At 43.1% G+C, this 18,247-nt stretch overlaps 1 protein-coding gene across 1 annotated transcript in view; it reads left to right on the top strand.

Moving 5' to 3' along the window:
- LOC126281681 (myogenesis-regulating glycosidase-like) overlaps positions 1–18,247 on the top strand; it is an 80,083-nt gene that overhangs the window by 26,171 nt on the left and 35,665 nt on the right. The window contains exon 3 of the mRNA XM_049980847.1: positions 5,999–6,993. Within this exon, the coding sequence (XP_049836804.1) occupies positions 5,999–6,993 (995 nt within the window). The remainder of the gene's footprint in view (positions 1–5,998; positions 6,994–18,247) is intronic.

Here is an 18,247-nt window from a genome sequence, read left to right as displayed (position 1 = left end):
CTTGTTGACTTCTGTTTCGATACTGCACTTGCAATTGATATTAATTCAGTGTTCCATAGTCTATTTACACGAGTTTTATCTAAATGATACTGGTTGTGTCGGCTTGCAGGATGAATAGACACGACGTGTTTGTGTTTATGGTTACTTATTGAGCATTTATAGATTGATAGGTCACACAGAGGCATCAATGTTTTGAAGACATGCATACTTACTTGCTGATCGACCCTCAGGAAATCTTTTGCTCGTCTCAATTGTATTCAAATCAGCTATAGGATGTGTGGTGGGGGACACATACACTGCCAAGAGCTATGGGTTTTGACACAACACACATTATTTATGAAATGCATTTAAATTTGGTAGGAAAATAAAAATCTTTCTATTATACATGACAGTTTCCATAAAATTTTAGTTAAAAATCAAGTATTACAAAAAAGAACTTCTCCAGAAGGAAAGATTTAAGATAGTATCTAAAATTTGTTTTGATGCATACTAAGCACTAAAATTTTTAGTAAACGAGTAATGAAGATCATTGTCTTGTATAGCGTTTTTCTTGTGGATATTACCATTCTTTCAAGAGGGTGTTACATTGTCTATAAAATTTCATTAACGAATATATGTTCTATCAAGGCACAATCAGCATATGCATCTCCTTATAACGGTACCTACACTGTGTCTCTGGGTAAAGAATACACACTGTCCTCACTTTTATCTACCCTACGATTGAAATTCCAATTCTAAGTGGTAGGTTACTCCAGGGAATTATATCATAGACAAATTGTGAATAGAAATAAGTAACACCTTGAAATGGGATTTGCTTCCTTTCATATCTGGAAATTATACCAGGAGCAAGTACTGCTGAACTTAGTTTTCTGAGGATCTCAGTAATATGTTTTTCTACAGCTCAAATTGTCGTCGGTATCTAAATTCAAAACTTTTGAAGTAAAGTGTAATTTTTCTGCTGTAGTTCACACTATTCCTGATTATATTACTTCCTCGAATAATTTGGGAAGTCATTACAGTAGAAATACTTTAACAATATACAGTAAGCGTCACCGTTGGTCCTAAAACAGTAGTCTATACCAGGCACCAGATAAAATGCTATACCTAAAACCAGTAACGTGTGACACTGATAATCTCGACACCATGAATGACAAATACACAGTAACGTGTGCACAGACGCTTTACGACATAGCATCATAAACTCACATCATCTCCTCACAAATAATAAAGGTTTTGACTTCTTCCTTGGACTCAAAGTAGTTAGCTGGTTCTAATGTGCACGATAGCAGTTATTTTCACAAACAAAATGAGAGGTGATGGCGTAGTCTTCCATATCAACAAACGCTGCATCAGTGTTCTGGATTAAGTCCCTGTTCCCCAGCACATCATGGAATGCTGATACAGGATGCTGCAGGTGATGATACACCTGTGGTGTAGACTCACTCAGTTGGACAGCCATCTTAGTACCACTAAACAGGTGTAGTAAAACAAGCATTAGATCTTCATTCTCTTGTTTCATTCTTTGTGCGTACGCAGCTCCATAACTAGAACAAACTTTTCATCACAGTCATCCACCCGGTACGAATACACTTGACTGGCAGACCTGAGAACTTGCCTACAAAGCAGTTCGTAATTTGTATCAAATATCCAAAGAGCCTAAGGATCTTAAATTTAAGCCGTAAATACTTTCAACCACATATGTAAGATATGGTCATGTTGTAGCCTGTCTGATAAATACATGGAGGATGAAGGTAACCTTTCAACAACGTGGTCAGTAGAAAAAAATGAACCTGGTCAATCAGACAAGGATGCGGAAATATGTCTGTGGGAACTCCATCCCAGCTTTCACCTGGCATTGTCTCGGAATGGGGATGAGATATCATAGAAAATATAGATCAGAATTGCCTCATTGTATTCTAACGTCGCTCCTCTTGAGTAGGTGCTCAGTGTCCCGATTACTGTTCAAACTCGTGCCGAGAATAGCGCATCATACTCTTAAAATTGCACAGTAATGAAAGAGATGTGCGAATGTTACTACACATCCATATTTTACAGCTCACATTTTGAAATGTTAGCAGGTGCTGTAGATCAGGGAATGTGTGACCTTGTCTGACTCCATGTCTCATTATTGCCAGCAACATCCTTAACTGTACGATGCTGGGACACATACATACTTCATTAAACATCCTATTCCAAGAAAATAGAAAATGCCCAAATGATCACCTTCTATCTGGAGATAACGTTGCAGAGTGATATTAAATAGGACTAACATATGAGGATTCTGGTACCGCACGCCGCAGAATTTGAATCGCTGCCATACGTCGTGGACGTCGAAGACCCCTAGAGGTCTCTGCATCATCGCGCCGTAAACTGTGGCGGTGCGCACGTACTGGCCTGCATGTAGTGTGAGGGCGCCACAGTGGAGCACGTGGTTCCAACAGCCAATAGCGGCGTCCCCGATAGAGTATTTAAGAGCGGCCTCTCGCTCTGCCATCCCCCACCTCCTCGTGTTTCTCCATCATCTCCGCATCCTTTACATTGTCTACAGACTTGATCCCCCACCCTCTGGTTTCATCCTTCTTCTCCACCCCCCGCCCGTTGTCGCGCCTCTATCGCTGTATCCCTCCCTCTCTCCACCTCCACACCATCTCCTTCATCAGGGCAATTTCCATCGCCTCCCCCTCCTGGATGATGAACTTCGCCATGACATATACCCTTCCTTCCAACTATAACCTAACTTTAATCCCCTCCTCCCCAGGTCCCCCTTTTTCCTCTCCCCTCCTTCTCCCAGAGCGGATTTTTCTCCTCCCCCAGCCCCTTGAGACCCTGCACCCCATTCTTGCTCTTTCCCTCCCACGTCCCTTCCTACCTTGTCCTCTTCGGCGCTCCCCCTGCCCATCTCCCCCCCTCTCTTCCCCTCCCACCCTTTTTCCGTTCTCCCTAATCTCCTTGCACCTGGCAGATCCTCCATTTTGATCATTGTCAGTGGGCCACATCAGTGTTGTGTTTAGTGCTGATTCTCCTGTGTGTCGAGAGGTTTGATTTTAATTTTGTGCTGGCCTTGTACTTAGTGCTACTGTCAGTGTTTGTTATGTGCTACGCCATTCGTCGATACTTTTATGCTCCGATCATACTGTGCCTTGTGTTCTTTCAACAGTCTCAGTGTATGTTTTTTGTGTGCACTATTTTTTTACTGTTTTTGTCTCCATTTTACAATCCCCTTTTTTATCTCTATGTCCACCATGTTTTATCCTTTTTTATTTTTAAATATCTTCTATTGTTTGTTCTATGTCCTTCGGCTGAAGAGCAGCGCATATGCTGCTGGCAGCCCGCCCCGATGGAGAACTGAAATACAATAAAGGGAAAAAAAGCTCTGCCAGCGAGTCTAATTGTTGCGTGAGTCTCGACACATCGGCTCGGCTAGACAACGCGTTTATCGTACTTTGATCTCGTTAATAGTGGACTTCTTGGATTCGTTTGGTTGTCTCTGTCACTCCGTTGCGTCTTGCGTGTTGTCATCGTAAAGTCTTTCTCCCTCGTCCGTCGTTGTTTGGTGTCAGTCCTTGCTATTCGTTTGTTTGTTCACGGGCCGCTCTCCGTCTGCTCCCGCCGCGCTTTCTCGGCCACCCCGCTTCCGTTCCGGTCGCGGTTACAACAGGTTGCAACAAGGATTGTGGTAGAAAAGGCGAATGGTCGATTTCGGTTAATTGGGAGAATTCTAGGAATGTGTGGTTCATCTGTAAAGGAGACCGCATATAGAACGCTAACACGACCTATTCTTGAGTTCTACTTGAATGTTTGAGATCCGTACCAGGTCGGATTAAAGGAGGCGGGCTAGATTTGAACACAAGTGTTACACATATGCTTCAGGAAAAGTGGGAATCCTCGGAGGGAAGGTGACATTTTCGAGGAACACTCTTGAAGAAAAAAAATGTAAGCCAGCCGAAGTGGCCGAGCGGTTCTAGGCGCTTCAGTCTGGAACCGCGCGACCGCTACGGTCGCAGGTTCGAATCCTGCCTCGGGCATGGATGTGTGTGGTGTCCTTGGGATAGTTAGGTTTAGGTAGTCTAAGTTTTAGGGGGCTGATGACCTAAGATGTTAAGTCCCATAGTGCTCAGAGCCATTTGAAGCATTTTGCTGGCCTTTTACTTTTGATGGTGCTTAGTGCTATAGTAACTATAAGCCATGTAATACTACAAGACAATAGACGTAGATCTATATGGTTATCAGAATGTTCAGTACCGTGGTGTAATTATTTGTGTTTTACTTTTATTATGAAAATTTGTAATGGAATAATGTAGGCCGAAAACATTTTGTTGTAAATATCTCGCACATTGTCTTGAACATCTCATGTTGGTAAGAAACACGCCCCCCATCTCCCCCCCCCCCCCCCCCCCATTAAAGCTCTGTTATTTACTAAACGGCAGTTAACCTCATTTATCAGAAATTATACTATCATGCAACATATTCATCCAAGCCCCCAATGATGCTACTGTCCACAGTAAAATTTTTGAAAATTTTTGTTAAGTGACAGCAATTCGTAAAGGCCAAAGTTGTATCTATGATGTGTCTATACAGAATAACCAACATTATACATTAAACCTTGACGGCCACTACTTAGATGAGATCGGTGTCTGCTTCTCAACGAGAACATAACTAAAATCGACCCAAGAATATGCCATACCCCTTCGACACTTATGCCTTTTCATTTAACACGTTGAGGCATTATTGTCTTAAAGCACAAAAGATGCCATATTTTTCTATATACAACAACCACCACCCTTTCTTCAAACTGCAATAGATTCATATTGTCTTTGATGCTCTCAACGAATATTTCACATTATTGATGTGCTTTGCCAATGCCGAAGAACAATTCTCTTTGCTGTTATGCTCTTTAAATTTCATTCCAACATTTTCTGCCATTTTACTGCCACCCTTCATCTCACAACCGTGACACTATTTCATGAACTATTGTTTTCGGCATCTAGTTCTCATCTGTTTAAATCTTGTGGTTCAGTCTCCACTCCAGTGTCTGTCGTTCTGAACGTGAATTCAGTCTTAACTCCTTCTTAGTCGAAAAACCTCGCCAGTTACTATGAGATAATTTCGAAGTATGGCATGACTCTATGTTTCCTAAGCCTTATATCGCTTGCTCCTTTCTGTGTCCTACCGTTACATGAATTATGCTTATTAATTATATTTATGTGTGGTGTCCGCTCTTTAGGACACATCCGGAACCCGCAACTTTCATACATGTTATATAAACTGAAACTGAGAGGGAGGGGGCGGCAACAAAGGAGACGAAAGTGGGGAAAGAGGATATGAACTCCATCAGGACTTTTGCCGGGTCAGCGGCGCCACGTGAAGGTGTGTGCCGGGCCAGGATTCGAAACCGGGAACTTCTGCTTACTGGGAAGTTACGTTAACCAATGTGTCATGATGGCGCAGCAGTTAACGTAACTGCCTAGTAACACGACCTATTCTTGAGTTCTACTTGATTGTTTGAGATCAGTACCAGGTCGAATCCTGGTCCGGCACACATTTTCCCATGCACTGAGTTTTCGAATAATGCTGTTTTATGTTTATGGGGGTGGGATGATATCTTGTAAGCAGCTGCTCCTAATAACGTCTATTCCTACATGCCCTGTCTTAAGGTTGTTATTCTTGTTCTCTCAGACAGCCTTGTTATTTAACTTCCCTTTGGATACTGTATACCTACATCTTAATTGCAACCCAGGCTAGTACACAGAAAACGACATTGTCAGCATATGAGATGTAGTACAAATGCTATAAAAACACTGTAGGAAGTGGTACTCGTTGATCTGTAGTAGCACACAACGTTATTCAAAAACAGGGAGAAACCTCTCAGGAACCACAAATGTAGTGAAATGTGTACTTCCTTGAAAATTGTGTTGTTTTTGGTGCCAGTAAATTATCTCTCGCAAACCCAGATCTGCACACAGCTTTGTGGGAAAATGGCCTATTTTTATGCTTGCAGATGGTTACAGTGAAGACATCGCTTACGTCGAAATCGATGGCGGTCAGGGCCCTCCAACGCCGTGTACTGATATGGTTCCCGACGAAGAGTGCTTCCAACTGCGTAGTTCCCAAATCACTATCAGGAGTTCGACCAAGGTCGCTGGGCCATGTATCAACCTAACTGTCTCGAGCCCTGGCCCAGGTAGTGCTAGAATCGTAAGCTGCCATAGCCACCAAGGCAGCTATATGTACGGCGGACTCGAGCAGTACAATCAACTGTGGCCCATAGAGGAAAATGTGTACAGCAACTACCCGTATGTCACGAAACAACAGGACAATGTTGGCATCGCCGAGAGGTATTGGCTTTTCTCTGATGGTAGGTACCTGCACGTTTCTCCCAATGTGCCCCTGTTCATAGACCAGCATACTAACGAATCAGCTGACGCACTGTGTCTCATCGCTGAGAACCAGGCCCCCTACCCAGTCAATCGGACTGACATAGTCTTCCAGATGCTGACGTGCGACTTCGACGACGCGAGACAGGCACACGAGGACGCTGTAGAGAGACTCCTGGGCAAGCCGACCGGAATACCTGACGAGCGAATGACCACACACCCCATATGGTCGACCTGGGCGCGGTACAAGAGAGACATTGACGATTCTACAGTGAGGGAGCTGGCTAGTGAGATACTCGCTAACGGCTTCAACAACAGTCAGATAGAGATAGACGACCTGTGGGAGACGTGTTACGGGAGCCTCACGTTCAACACGACCAAGTTCCCTGACGTCAGGTCGCTCGTGGATGACCTGCACGACCTGGGGTTCCGGGTGACCCTGTGGGTCCACCCGTTCATCAACCTCGACTGCGAGCCCTACCACTCTGAGGCGCTGGCCAACGGCTACTTCGTCACCAATACCGACGGCAACCCCAACAGCACCTGGTGGAACGGCGACGGCAGTGTCGTCGACTTCACAAACCCAGAAGCGGCGGCCTGGTGGGCGGGTCGGCTGTCGGTAAGTACTCTTGAACGGTCTGCGTCATACTGTGTGATACCTGGTATGCCTACATGACAGGCTAAGACTTTCTAGTCATGCAAAAGTTTCTTTACTCGATAGTATGGACTTTCTGGCCGGAAAGGTACGGTTTGGACAAAATAAAAGTGGCCTGGAAAAAAAATTGATGTTCCATAAGGTAGGCGATGCAACTTGAGAGGACTATTCGGAAAGTAAGGGCCGATCGGTCGCGATAGGATACCGCAGTGAGAACTGATGAAGCTTTGTATACTGTGTGTTTCATTGATTGTGACCTGGCCAAATATCTCATAAAATAAGAGTCAAACGAAAAAACTACAAAGAACGAAACTTGTCTAGTTTGAAGGGAGAAACCAGATGGCGCTATAGTTGGCCCGCTAGATGGCGCAGCCATAGGTCAAACGGATATGAACTACGTTTTTAAAATAGGAACCCACATTTTTTATTACAAATTCGTGTAGTACGTAAAGAAATATGCATGTTTTAGTTGGACCACTTTTTTCGCTTTGTGATAGATGGTGTGTAATTGTTACAAAGATATAGCTCACAATTTTAGACGAACAATTGGTAACAGCTAGGATTTTTAAATTAAAATACAGAACGTAGGTACATTTGAACATTTTATTTCGGTTGTTGCAATGTGATTCATGTACGTTTGTAAACTTATCGTTTCTGAGAACGCATGCTGTTACAGCGTGGTTACCTGTAAATAGCACATTAATGTAATAAATGCTCAAAATGATGTCCGTCAATCTCAATGCATTTCGCAATAGGTGTAACGACATTCCTCTCAACAGCGAGTAGTTCGTCTTCCGTAATGTTGGCACACGCATTGTCAATGCGCTGACGCATGCTGTCAGGCGTTGTCGGTGGATCACGATAGCGAATATACGTGCGGGCCATGGTATGGTGTTTCGACGACCAATCCACATGTCATGAAATATGCTATTCAGTACCGCTTCAACAGCATGCGAGCTATGTGCCGGACATCCATAATGTGGGAAGTACCTCGCCGTTCTGTCATGCAGTGAAACATCTTGTAGTAACATCGGGAGAACATTACGTACGGAATCAGCATACACTACACCATTTAGATTACCATCGGTAAAATGGGTGCAAATTACCCTTCCTCCCATAATGCCGCACCATACATTAACCCGCCAAGGTCGCTGATGTTCCACTTGTCGCATCCATCGTGGATTTCCCGTTGCCCAATAGTGCAATTTATGCCGGTTTACGTTACCGCTGTTGGTGAATGACGCTTCGTCGCTAAATAGAACGCGTGCAAAAAATCTGTAATCATCCCGTAATTTCTCTTGTGTCCAGTGGCAGAACTGTACACGACGTTCAACGTCGTCGCCGTGCAATTTCCGGGGGGATAGAAATATGGCACGGGTGCAATTGATGTTGATGTAGCATTCTCAACACCGATGTTTTTCAGATTCCAGATTCTCGCGCAGTTTGTCTGCTACTGATGTGCGTATTAGCCACGACAGCAGCTAAAACACCTACTTGGGCATCATCATTTGTTGCAGGTCCTGGTTGACGTTTCACATGTGGCTGTACACTTCCTGTTTCCTTAAATAACGGAACTGTCCAGCGAACGGTCCGGACACTTGGATGAAGTCGTCCAGGATGCCGAGCAGCATACATAGCACACGCCCGTTCTTCATTTTGATCACAATAGCCATTCATCAACACAATATCGACCTTTTCCGCAATTGGTGAACGGTCCATTTTAACACGGGTAATAAATCACGAAGCAATTACCGTCCGTACTGGCGGAATGTTACGTGATACCACCTACTTATACGTTTGTGACTCTTACAGCGCCATCTGTCACAAAGCGAAAATAGTGGTCCAACTAAAACATCGATATTTCTTTACGTACTACACGAATGTGTAATAAAAATGGGGGTTCCTGTTTTAAAAAAACGCAGTTGATATCCGTTTGACGTATGGCAGCGCCATCTAGCGGGCCAACTATAGCCCCATCTGGTTTCCCCCTTCAAGCTAGACGAGTTTCATTCTTTGTGGTTTTTTCGTATGATACTTATTTCGTGAGATATTTGGCTCGGCCAATATCAATGGACAATTCTGTAGTCGTGATGAACGGTGCCTCTAGTATACGTCGCTCTTTTCAGTCCTGAGAGCACAGTGAGCACGTAAAGATGCCTAGAAAACACAGTCACGCCCACAGTATGAATGCCTGTGAGAGATTCCGCCTGATTTCAAGCAGGCCACACTACCTAACTGTCATAATTTTCGTTTTTCGTGACAATTATTGGCTGCACACTGCGGCGGCGATGAGAACGCACCTTCAGCGTTTTCGATGGGAAGTGTTTGATCACACTGAAACACTCCATATTAAACGCACAGAACCATTAATTAGGGTGGTTCACAAACAATAAGTTCACATGTTATTCCAAAACGTTATCGTGGAAGTAGGGGCAGGAGGTGCTGGTGAAATAACACACACTGATAAAGATACCTTTTTATTTTTAAGACTTTCTGAATAATAAATTTTTAAGTCTGACATTTTTTAAGAAAACAATTACAAAAACAATTTCCAATAGCTGACAAAGCTTGTTTATGTAACAGAGATTGCAAGGTATGACGTTAACGACTTCCCAATAATAAGATTTTAAACTTGATATATATATATATATATATATATATATATATATATATATATATATATATATATATATGAGAACAATTCCTTAAAGAAAAAAAAAACATTTAAGTAGCTAGTTTGTACTAAAGTTAAAATAGTTGTCTCTTGCCAGTGAAATAATTTACATATTACATCTGTCAGTTGTTACAAGGTAAATATCAATAACCCAGCGCACAAACCTTAACATTAAGGGCAGTTCCCAAAAAAAGAATTTTCTTAGCTCGGTGAGGGAGTGACACGTCTAAAGGTGCCCAGATCACAATTGTCGGAATAGTTATTGGTGGTCTACAGGGCCACGGCAGATCAACCCCAAAACTTGCATTACAAGCCACCATCTTCCCGAGTTACCCAAACCAGAAAATGTACAGACTCTGAACCACAGAGACACACGACACCGATCCTAAATCACCCAATCAAGGTATGAATGAAACGGCCCTACCAAGAAGCAATTACCACATTCCCGCGGACAGGGAAACGCAAACTGTGGTGGGAAGACCCCAACAAAACCACTGATGAAGGAACTCATAGACTTCACTACAACTTGAAAAACCTCTTTTATCTCTACATAAATACAGTACTCAACTTCACACATTCCACCACAGCGCCGGGAACACGTTGCATTTCCTTATGCTCGTCATAGCCGACCGCTGCCAGTGGTTTTAACGGCAGATGAAAAGACATACGGTCCCACTCGCTGATCTCCTGCAATACGGCGTCTAAGCTTCATAAGCCACGTACATGCGGGTAAGGCAGACTCAGCCCCTGACAGCCAAGAGGTCGGCCAAAGCACGTGGCGAGCAGTTGACGAACCCCAACAGCAGCGCCCCGCTCTCGCGCCACCACCTCTCTCGGTCACAGCCCAGTACGAACTCCCCGATCGACACGTGACCGTACACTTGCTCCACCTCCCGCCAGAGGGCGGTAGCGGTCCAAACAGCGCGCCAAATCGAAAGCTCCACCGCAAACACTAGACGCGAAGCGAAAGCACTCCGCCTGGAGCGCTTTTCGAACAGCCGGTCACAACTATGGCTCACCCACCGTTATTGGCTAGTGGATTATAGCCTAACCGTTTAAAATAGTTTAACCCTGTGCAACTGATAAAGGCTGAGCGGTTAATATTTGCACGGTAGTTGGCGTATCAAATCCAACAAAGCTAGTTAGGATGTGAGATAGCAATAATCAGTACATACTTCGTTGTTAATGCTCTGTATCTTTTGTCTAAAGAGCACAAATCAGGCAGTTACTCCCTTAGTCTGACAAAGTGATAGCCGTTAACTCATCACAGACCGCCTATTAATGTCGTAACACGCCAATATTCTTCACGTGGCACTGAATGCACAATCCTAACTACATTCGCGGTTTTTGCGTGATCACTGTGAACAAATGAACCCTTAAACACTTCAAACAAACCACTCAGTTAACGCCACTTACGTACACTCCTGGAAATGGAAAAAAGAACACATTGACACCGATGTGTCAGACCCACCATACTTGCTCCGGACACTGCGAGAGGGCTGTACAAGCAATGATCACACGCACGGCACAGCGGACACACCAGGAACCACGGTGTTGGCCGTCGAATGGCGCTAGCTGCGCAGCATTTGTGCACCGCCGCCGGCAGTGTCAGCCAGTTTGCCGTGGCATACGGAGCTCCATCGCAGTCTTTAACACTGGTGGCATGCCGCGACAGCGTGGACGTGAACCGTATGTGCAGTTGACGGACTTTGAGCGAGGGCGTATAGTGGGCATGCGGGAGGCCGGGTGGACGTACCGCCGAATTGCTCAACACGTGGGGCGTGAGGTCTCCACAGTACATCGATGTTGTCGCCAGTGGTCGGCGGAAGGTGCACGTGCCCGTCGACCTGGGACCGGACCGCAGCGACGCACGGATGCACGCCAAGACCGTAGGATCCTACGCAGTGCCATAGGGGACCGCACCGCCACTTCCCAGCAAATTAGGGACACTGTTGCTCCTGGGGTATCGGCGAGGACCATTCGCAGCCGTCTCCATGAAGCTGGGCTACGGTCCCGCACACCGTTAGGCCGTCTCCCGCTCACGCCCCAACATCGTGCAGCCCGCCTCCATTGGTGTCGCGACAGGCGTGAATGGAGGGACGAATGGAGACGTGTCGTCTTCAGCGATGAGAGTCGCTTCTGCCTTGGTGCCAATGATGGTCGTATGCGTGTTTGGCGCCGTGCAGGTAAGCGCCACAATCAGGACTGCATACGACCGAGGCACACAGGGCCAACACCCGGCATCATGGTGTGGGGAGCGATCACCTACACTGGCTGTACACCTCTGGTGATCGTCAAGGGGACACTGAATAGTGCGCGGTACATCCAAACCGTCATCGAACCCATCGTTCTACTATTCCTAGACCGGCAAGGGAACTTGCTGTTCCAACAGGACAATGCACGTCCGCATGTATCCCGTGCCACCCAACGTGCTCTAGAAGGTGTAAGTCAACTACCCTGGCCAGCAAGATCTCCGGATCTGTCCCCCATTGAGCATGTTTGGGACTGGATGAAGCGTCGTCTCACGCGGTCTTCACGTCCAGCACGAACGCTGGTCCAACTGAGGCGCCAGGTGGAAATGGCATGGCAAGCCGTTCCACAGGACTACATCCAGCATCTCTACGATCGTCTCCATGGGAGAATAGCAGCCTGGATTGCTGCGAAAGGTGGATATACACTGTACTAGTGCCAACATTGTGCATGCTCTGTTGCCTGTGTCTATGTGCCTGTGGTTCTGTCAGTGTGATCATGTGATGTATCTGACCCCAGGAATGTGTCAATAAAGTTTCCCCTTCCTGGAACAATGAATTCACGGTGTTCTTATTTCAATTTCCAGGAGTGTATTTGCTAGAGATCAGGCCCACGGTTTTGGGTGACACACACAGACGTTAAATAGTTGTTAACGTGGTCGGTCGTCGTGCCGAAATCCGCCCTGCTCGCATAGCAGCGAACAAGTGGCTCGGAGTCTCAACATTGACTGCTCTCTGGTGCACTGAACTATCGATGGTACCTACTGCGACCTGCTACCTGTGTGAGGCAAAGACATATTGTTCTCAATACGTAAGGGTGGTTGACCCCTTACAAACCTCCATACAACACGGACTTGGTTCGCTCTAAGTTTCATCTCTGCTCACATGAACCGTTGGCTATGAAGAAAACATTTTGACACTGACGAGAACCTGCAGATCGGCGTAGAGAATTGGCGGAAAACACAGGCGGCTTCTATGACGAGGGTATTGGAAAGGTGGTACAATGCTACGATAAACGTCTTACTCGTGGCGCCCAGGTAGAGAAACAGCTGAAAGTTGTAGTTAACTGTTAGAAAAAAAAATTGATTTTCGCTGTGGTTTCCATTCCGCAATCGACCGTTGCTTACTTTCTGTACAGCCCTCGTACACCATCTGCATTCCAGGTGGGGATGCAACTAAATGCCATTTCGAGTTTGCGACAGTCCGTTGTAGTCGCGCTACTGAAACCTGTGCGTCTCTCTTCATTGGTGCCACGGACTGTAGTTGCCAGATCATATTTTGTGGGTCACTTCGTTGCAAGCTGAAATCGAACTCGAACAAGATCCCATTTGTGGCACTCATAACCTGTTGTCACAGCTTCCACTCAAGTTCAACATGCTTTTAACTACGTATGTATGCTATCGACGTACAGTTGAATCTAGAGACGCAGATCTAAGAGTACGAAATTCCTTATCAAGATGAGCACGAAACCCAAGTCTTAAACTCTAAGACATCACATGGTATCCGTATCACATCGAAAACTGATCACCGGACATGTTTCTCAGTTACTTGTATGGTATAATACGTTCACACTATCAAGAAACAGTAAATTTGCGTCAGAATATCAGTGTAATTGTGAATGAAAATCATAATTAGCTACAAAAAAATCTCACAGCAAGTAGGAAAAATCTCTCTATTGCCTCTATGCATTCTTAAAATTACCAGTATTTACAACTCAAACAAAACAAAAAGTTAGACTTTCTGTAGCTGTGCCAAATCCTTACTAATGTCATGCAGCTCAACAGACTCGACCTAGCTCTGCATGCGGGACCCTTCGGATGTTTGAGCACATCCTTACTTTTTGTGCTCTGTTGTGGTCGATACGACAGCTTCAACGACACACTGTTTCCGTAATCATTTTCTTAGACGGTGCTGTCCGCAGTACGATTCCTCGCATACCAGTACATGCATATACATCTACACAACTCAAGTCACCATACGGTGGGTGGCGGTGGGTACTTCTGAAGCCTCTGTCTCCTTCATCCTTCCCTGTTCCAGTCGCGAATGGCATGTGGTAAGAGCGATAGTCGGTAAACTTACCATCATTACATTACTACAATACCGAACCGGATAAATCTTGCATATTGGCTTCACCAATGCAAACTCAAAATCTTTCTATATCTCTTTCTTCATTCCAGCCATACGACTGTGGAAGAAACTACACAGTAACCTGTGTCGTTACTCGTAATCATTCTCATTTCAAGAGGAGAGCTGTCTATTATCTTCCACGTAGCTGCCCTCCCGCAATATCCCAGCTGTTTTGTTCTGACCAGAACTGAACGAGTAGCTCTGTCGTACTGTCAATACCGATATCTTTTACTGTCATCTACCAACCGTATCAATTTTGTTCCTCGTTTTTCATCTGATCAGTCAGCTTTTTCTTGACATTTGACGATTTCTTTACGGCTGCTATGTGTTTCTTTAAGGTATATATTCTCGCATTCGACAAGAACGTAAACAGTATTAACAGGACCGAAATATCTTAAATTCCACATATCCAGTACTATAGCTATTATTATTATTTTGCACTTCCATTTTGGCCAACTTAGGAGCTGGTCACAATCTGAATTTGTTCTCATTTGAACTTCTGTTTCTTCAATATTCATTCTTATTAGTTATTATTATTATTCTAAGAATTATTTTTAAATGTATTCCTTTAACTCAACGTCCCAGTTGCACATTTATTTTTAGGTTGACTGGTTTCGATCGGTATTAGATCATCTTGTGACTTGTGTAGTTATGTAACTACACAGATCTGAAGATGATCACATACTGACTGAAACTAGTCATTATAAAACTAAAAATAAAAATGAAGGAAACATATAAGCTTCAACACAACTGTGGGATCTATCATTACTAATACGAACATTATCGTTAGTAATGTCCTAATCTGCTGCTAATACAATATGCGTATTGTAATTGTTACTGTATTATTATTATTATTATTTGCTATGAATGTTAGAATGCTAAACATTAAATATGTCTTGTTAGATGTAAGGTAGCACTCGAAGTTTTCCGAACTTAAATCGTTTACAAATAATTAAATAGCGTAGCCTCCCACAATATCCCTAATATTTTTAATAATATTTTGACGAATTCCGACACTGCTGTTGCTTCTAAAAAGAATTTCCTTTCGAGTATTTATTTATTTTTATTCTTCACGTTTAGTTCCATAGGACCAAACAGAGAAGCAAATCTCCGTGGTCATGGAACGTGTCATTATATGAAATTACAACAGAAAAATAATAGTGCATAAATTAAAATGAATATGAGTCCCTAAAAGACGAAAAGCTATAAGTTAATGTAAAGGCAGTCAACAATTTAACACATGAATCTGCTTAATTTTTCAAGGAACAACCCGTACGTTTCTCTTCATTTCCGATTTGAAAGCGTATGGATTACTGCCAAGATTTTTGAATTCTTGTTGTACCTAACTGAAAATGGATGCAGCAGAATACTCCACGCCTTTCTGCACAGTACTCAAGGAGGTGCTATCCAAATGCAAATTTATTTCTGCCTAGTATTAAGTGAGCGAAAGCAGCTAATTCTTGGGAATAAGCCGGCACCGTTAACAAGAAACGACATTAAAAAGTCTACATATTGAGAGGTCCATTTCAGAATACCGAGATTAATAAACAGGAATCGACAAGAGGTTCGTGAGCTTACACCATTCATTGCCTAAATCGCCCCTTTGAGAATGGGAAGAGTTACCCCGAAATATAACACAATACGTCATAAGCTGATAAAAACAAGCAAATTAGACTGCAGTGCATATCGAACTATCACGTACGTTACATACTGCTCCAACAGCAAAAATGGCAGCATTAAGTCTTTGAACAAGATCCTGAACATGGGCTTTTCACGATAATTTACTATCTATCTGAATACCTAGAAATTCAAACTGTCAGTCTCACTAATCATATGCCCATTCCGTGTAATTAATATGTCAGGTTTTGTAGGATTGTGTGTTGGAAACAATATAAACTGAGCCTTACTGCGATTTAACGTTTGTTTTCCACAAGTCATGTACTTATGTCTTGAATTGCACTATTTGAAATGGTGCCAATGTTGAAAAACAACTTCCTTTACTACCAAGCTAATGTCGTCAGCAAACAGATATATTTTAGAATGAACTGTAATATTAAAAGGCATGTCCTTTACATAAATAAGGAACAGGAGCACCCGCCCGCTCCCCTCCACCCCTCCCCATTTAACCGCACTCCACTCGGACACCACACCATAACCATTCCGATACCTTTTGCGGTCTGTCTTAAATTAAGATGTGAACCAATTGTGAGCTGCTCCTCGTATTCCATAATGGCTGAATTTCAGGAGCAACATTTGTGGCCATCCCACTCCTTAGTTAAATAAAAAAAAAGTTGCGTTCGAAATCTTTTGTTAAATCCATCCAGTACCTAGCAGAGTAAAGAGAATACAGCATTTTCAGTTGTTAAAACACTTCTAAAACCAAATACATTTGACAGCAAATTATGTAATATGAAATGATATATTATCCTTACAAATACAGCCTTTTCGGTAACTTTAGCAAACACTGATGGCATAGGAATAGGTCTAAAAGTGTCTTTATTATCCCTTTCCTCATTTTTATAAAGCGGAATTGCTACTGAGCACTTTAATCGTTCAGGAAATTGGCCATTCCCAAAGGAAAAAAAATATCTCTAAGTACAGGTCTAACATGTGGAGCACAGTACTTTAGTATTCTGACAGATACTCCATCATATCCACGAGAGTGCTTAGTCGTCAGCGATGGAGTATTTCAGATACCAGTCTCGAAAAGCCATTTTCCAGTCGACTTATATGATTCCTTGTAGAAACTAAGTTTTTCTTTACTTCATCAGCTTTGTTCAGAAAGAGATTGTTAAATACTGTACATGTATATGGCTTAAACAGAAACATTTTTACTATGTACCGAATTTACACCCTCGACCTTGTGCTGCTGACGAGACACTTCCTTAACGAATGACCATACGGTTTTAATTTTATCCTGGGAAATAGAAATATCTGTGTACTCCATACTCTTTTTCTTTGTAATAAAATTTTTAAGCATCTTGCGTTACAGCTTTAAATGGGCTACTGTAGTTCGATTGTTACTACTTCTAACATTTTGATACAATTTCCTCTTTGTTCTACATGATATCCTTATCCCACTAGTCAGTCACCAAGATTGTCTTTTACTGCTGGTATCCTGTTTTGAACGCTCTAATGGAAAGCAACTTTCTAAGAGCACGAGAAATGTGTTAAGGAAAGCACTGTATTTGTCATCTATGTTATCAGTATTATAAAAATCATGACACTCTTGTTCCTTGACGAGGTTTAGAAAACTCGCTATTGCCGTTGGATTAGCTCTTCTGCATAATTTGTAATTATATATATATAACATTTTTGAGTACAAAAACTTGTTAGTGCTAAAATTTGTGCATCACCGTCTGAGAGACCCTTCATACGTCTACTAACAGAATGAACAAGCAATAATGAAGAAAGAATAAAAATATTGTCTATGGCTGTTTCCATGCACCCTGTTTGTGAAAATACAGTCTACATCAGATTATATGAATTTAGGGGATTTTCCAACGTTTTCTTTCACAATCACATACAAAATTAATATTTAAGTCACCACGTACCACTAACTTTTGGTATTTCATTTGAAGTGAAGCAAGAACTGGAGAAATTCTCTGAAGGTGGAGTTAGGGGACCTATAAATAACAACAATTAGAAATTTAGTTTCACTAAATTTAACTACCCCTGCACAGCATTCTAATGCCTGTTCAGTGCAGTACTTTGACACGTTTATGGAACCAAATAGAATAGCGTTTTTTATGCACATGGTCACTACCCCATTCCACAAAGAACTCTTTGAAAAACAGTCAGCTAGTCTGTATCCTGGTAAAGGAAGAGTCTGAATTGTCACATTACTTATGTAGTGTCCTGATATACCAATAAAGTCAGAGTCAGTTCACTAACATTATCTCTAATACCTCTTATATTTTGATAAACCATGATAATTCCTTCACTGCTTGGATACCTGGTCTTCTCTGAAGGTGGTCCCTTTGTTAGGGAGACTTCCTTTAAGCAGAGATACCTATCAGCTGACTTCAGAATAAAATTTTCGCATGAGTTATCCCACTACACTGTCATCTATAAGATTTGCCAACCTCCCTTTCCTGTACCTCTTGAGGTGCAGCCCAAGCCAAGTGAAACCCAGTCTACTGACAGACGCAACTGGCATTACTCCAAT

The sequence above is a fragment of the Schistocerca gregaria genome, chromosome 7, assembly GCF_023897955.1.
Source record: "Schistocerca gregaria isolate iqSchGreg1 chromosome 7, iqSchGreg1.2, whole genome shotgun sequence".
Classification (NCBI taxonomy): Eukaryota; Metazoa; Arthropoda; class Insecta; order Orthoptera; family Acrididae; genus Schistocerca; species Schistocerca gregaria.
This window is presented reverse-complemented; position numbering and strand designations above follow the sequence as displayed.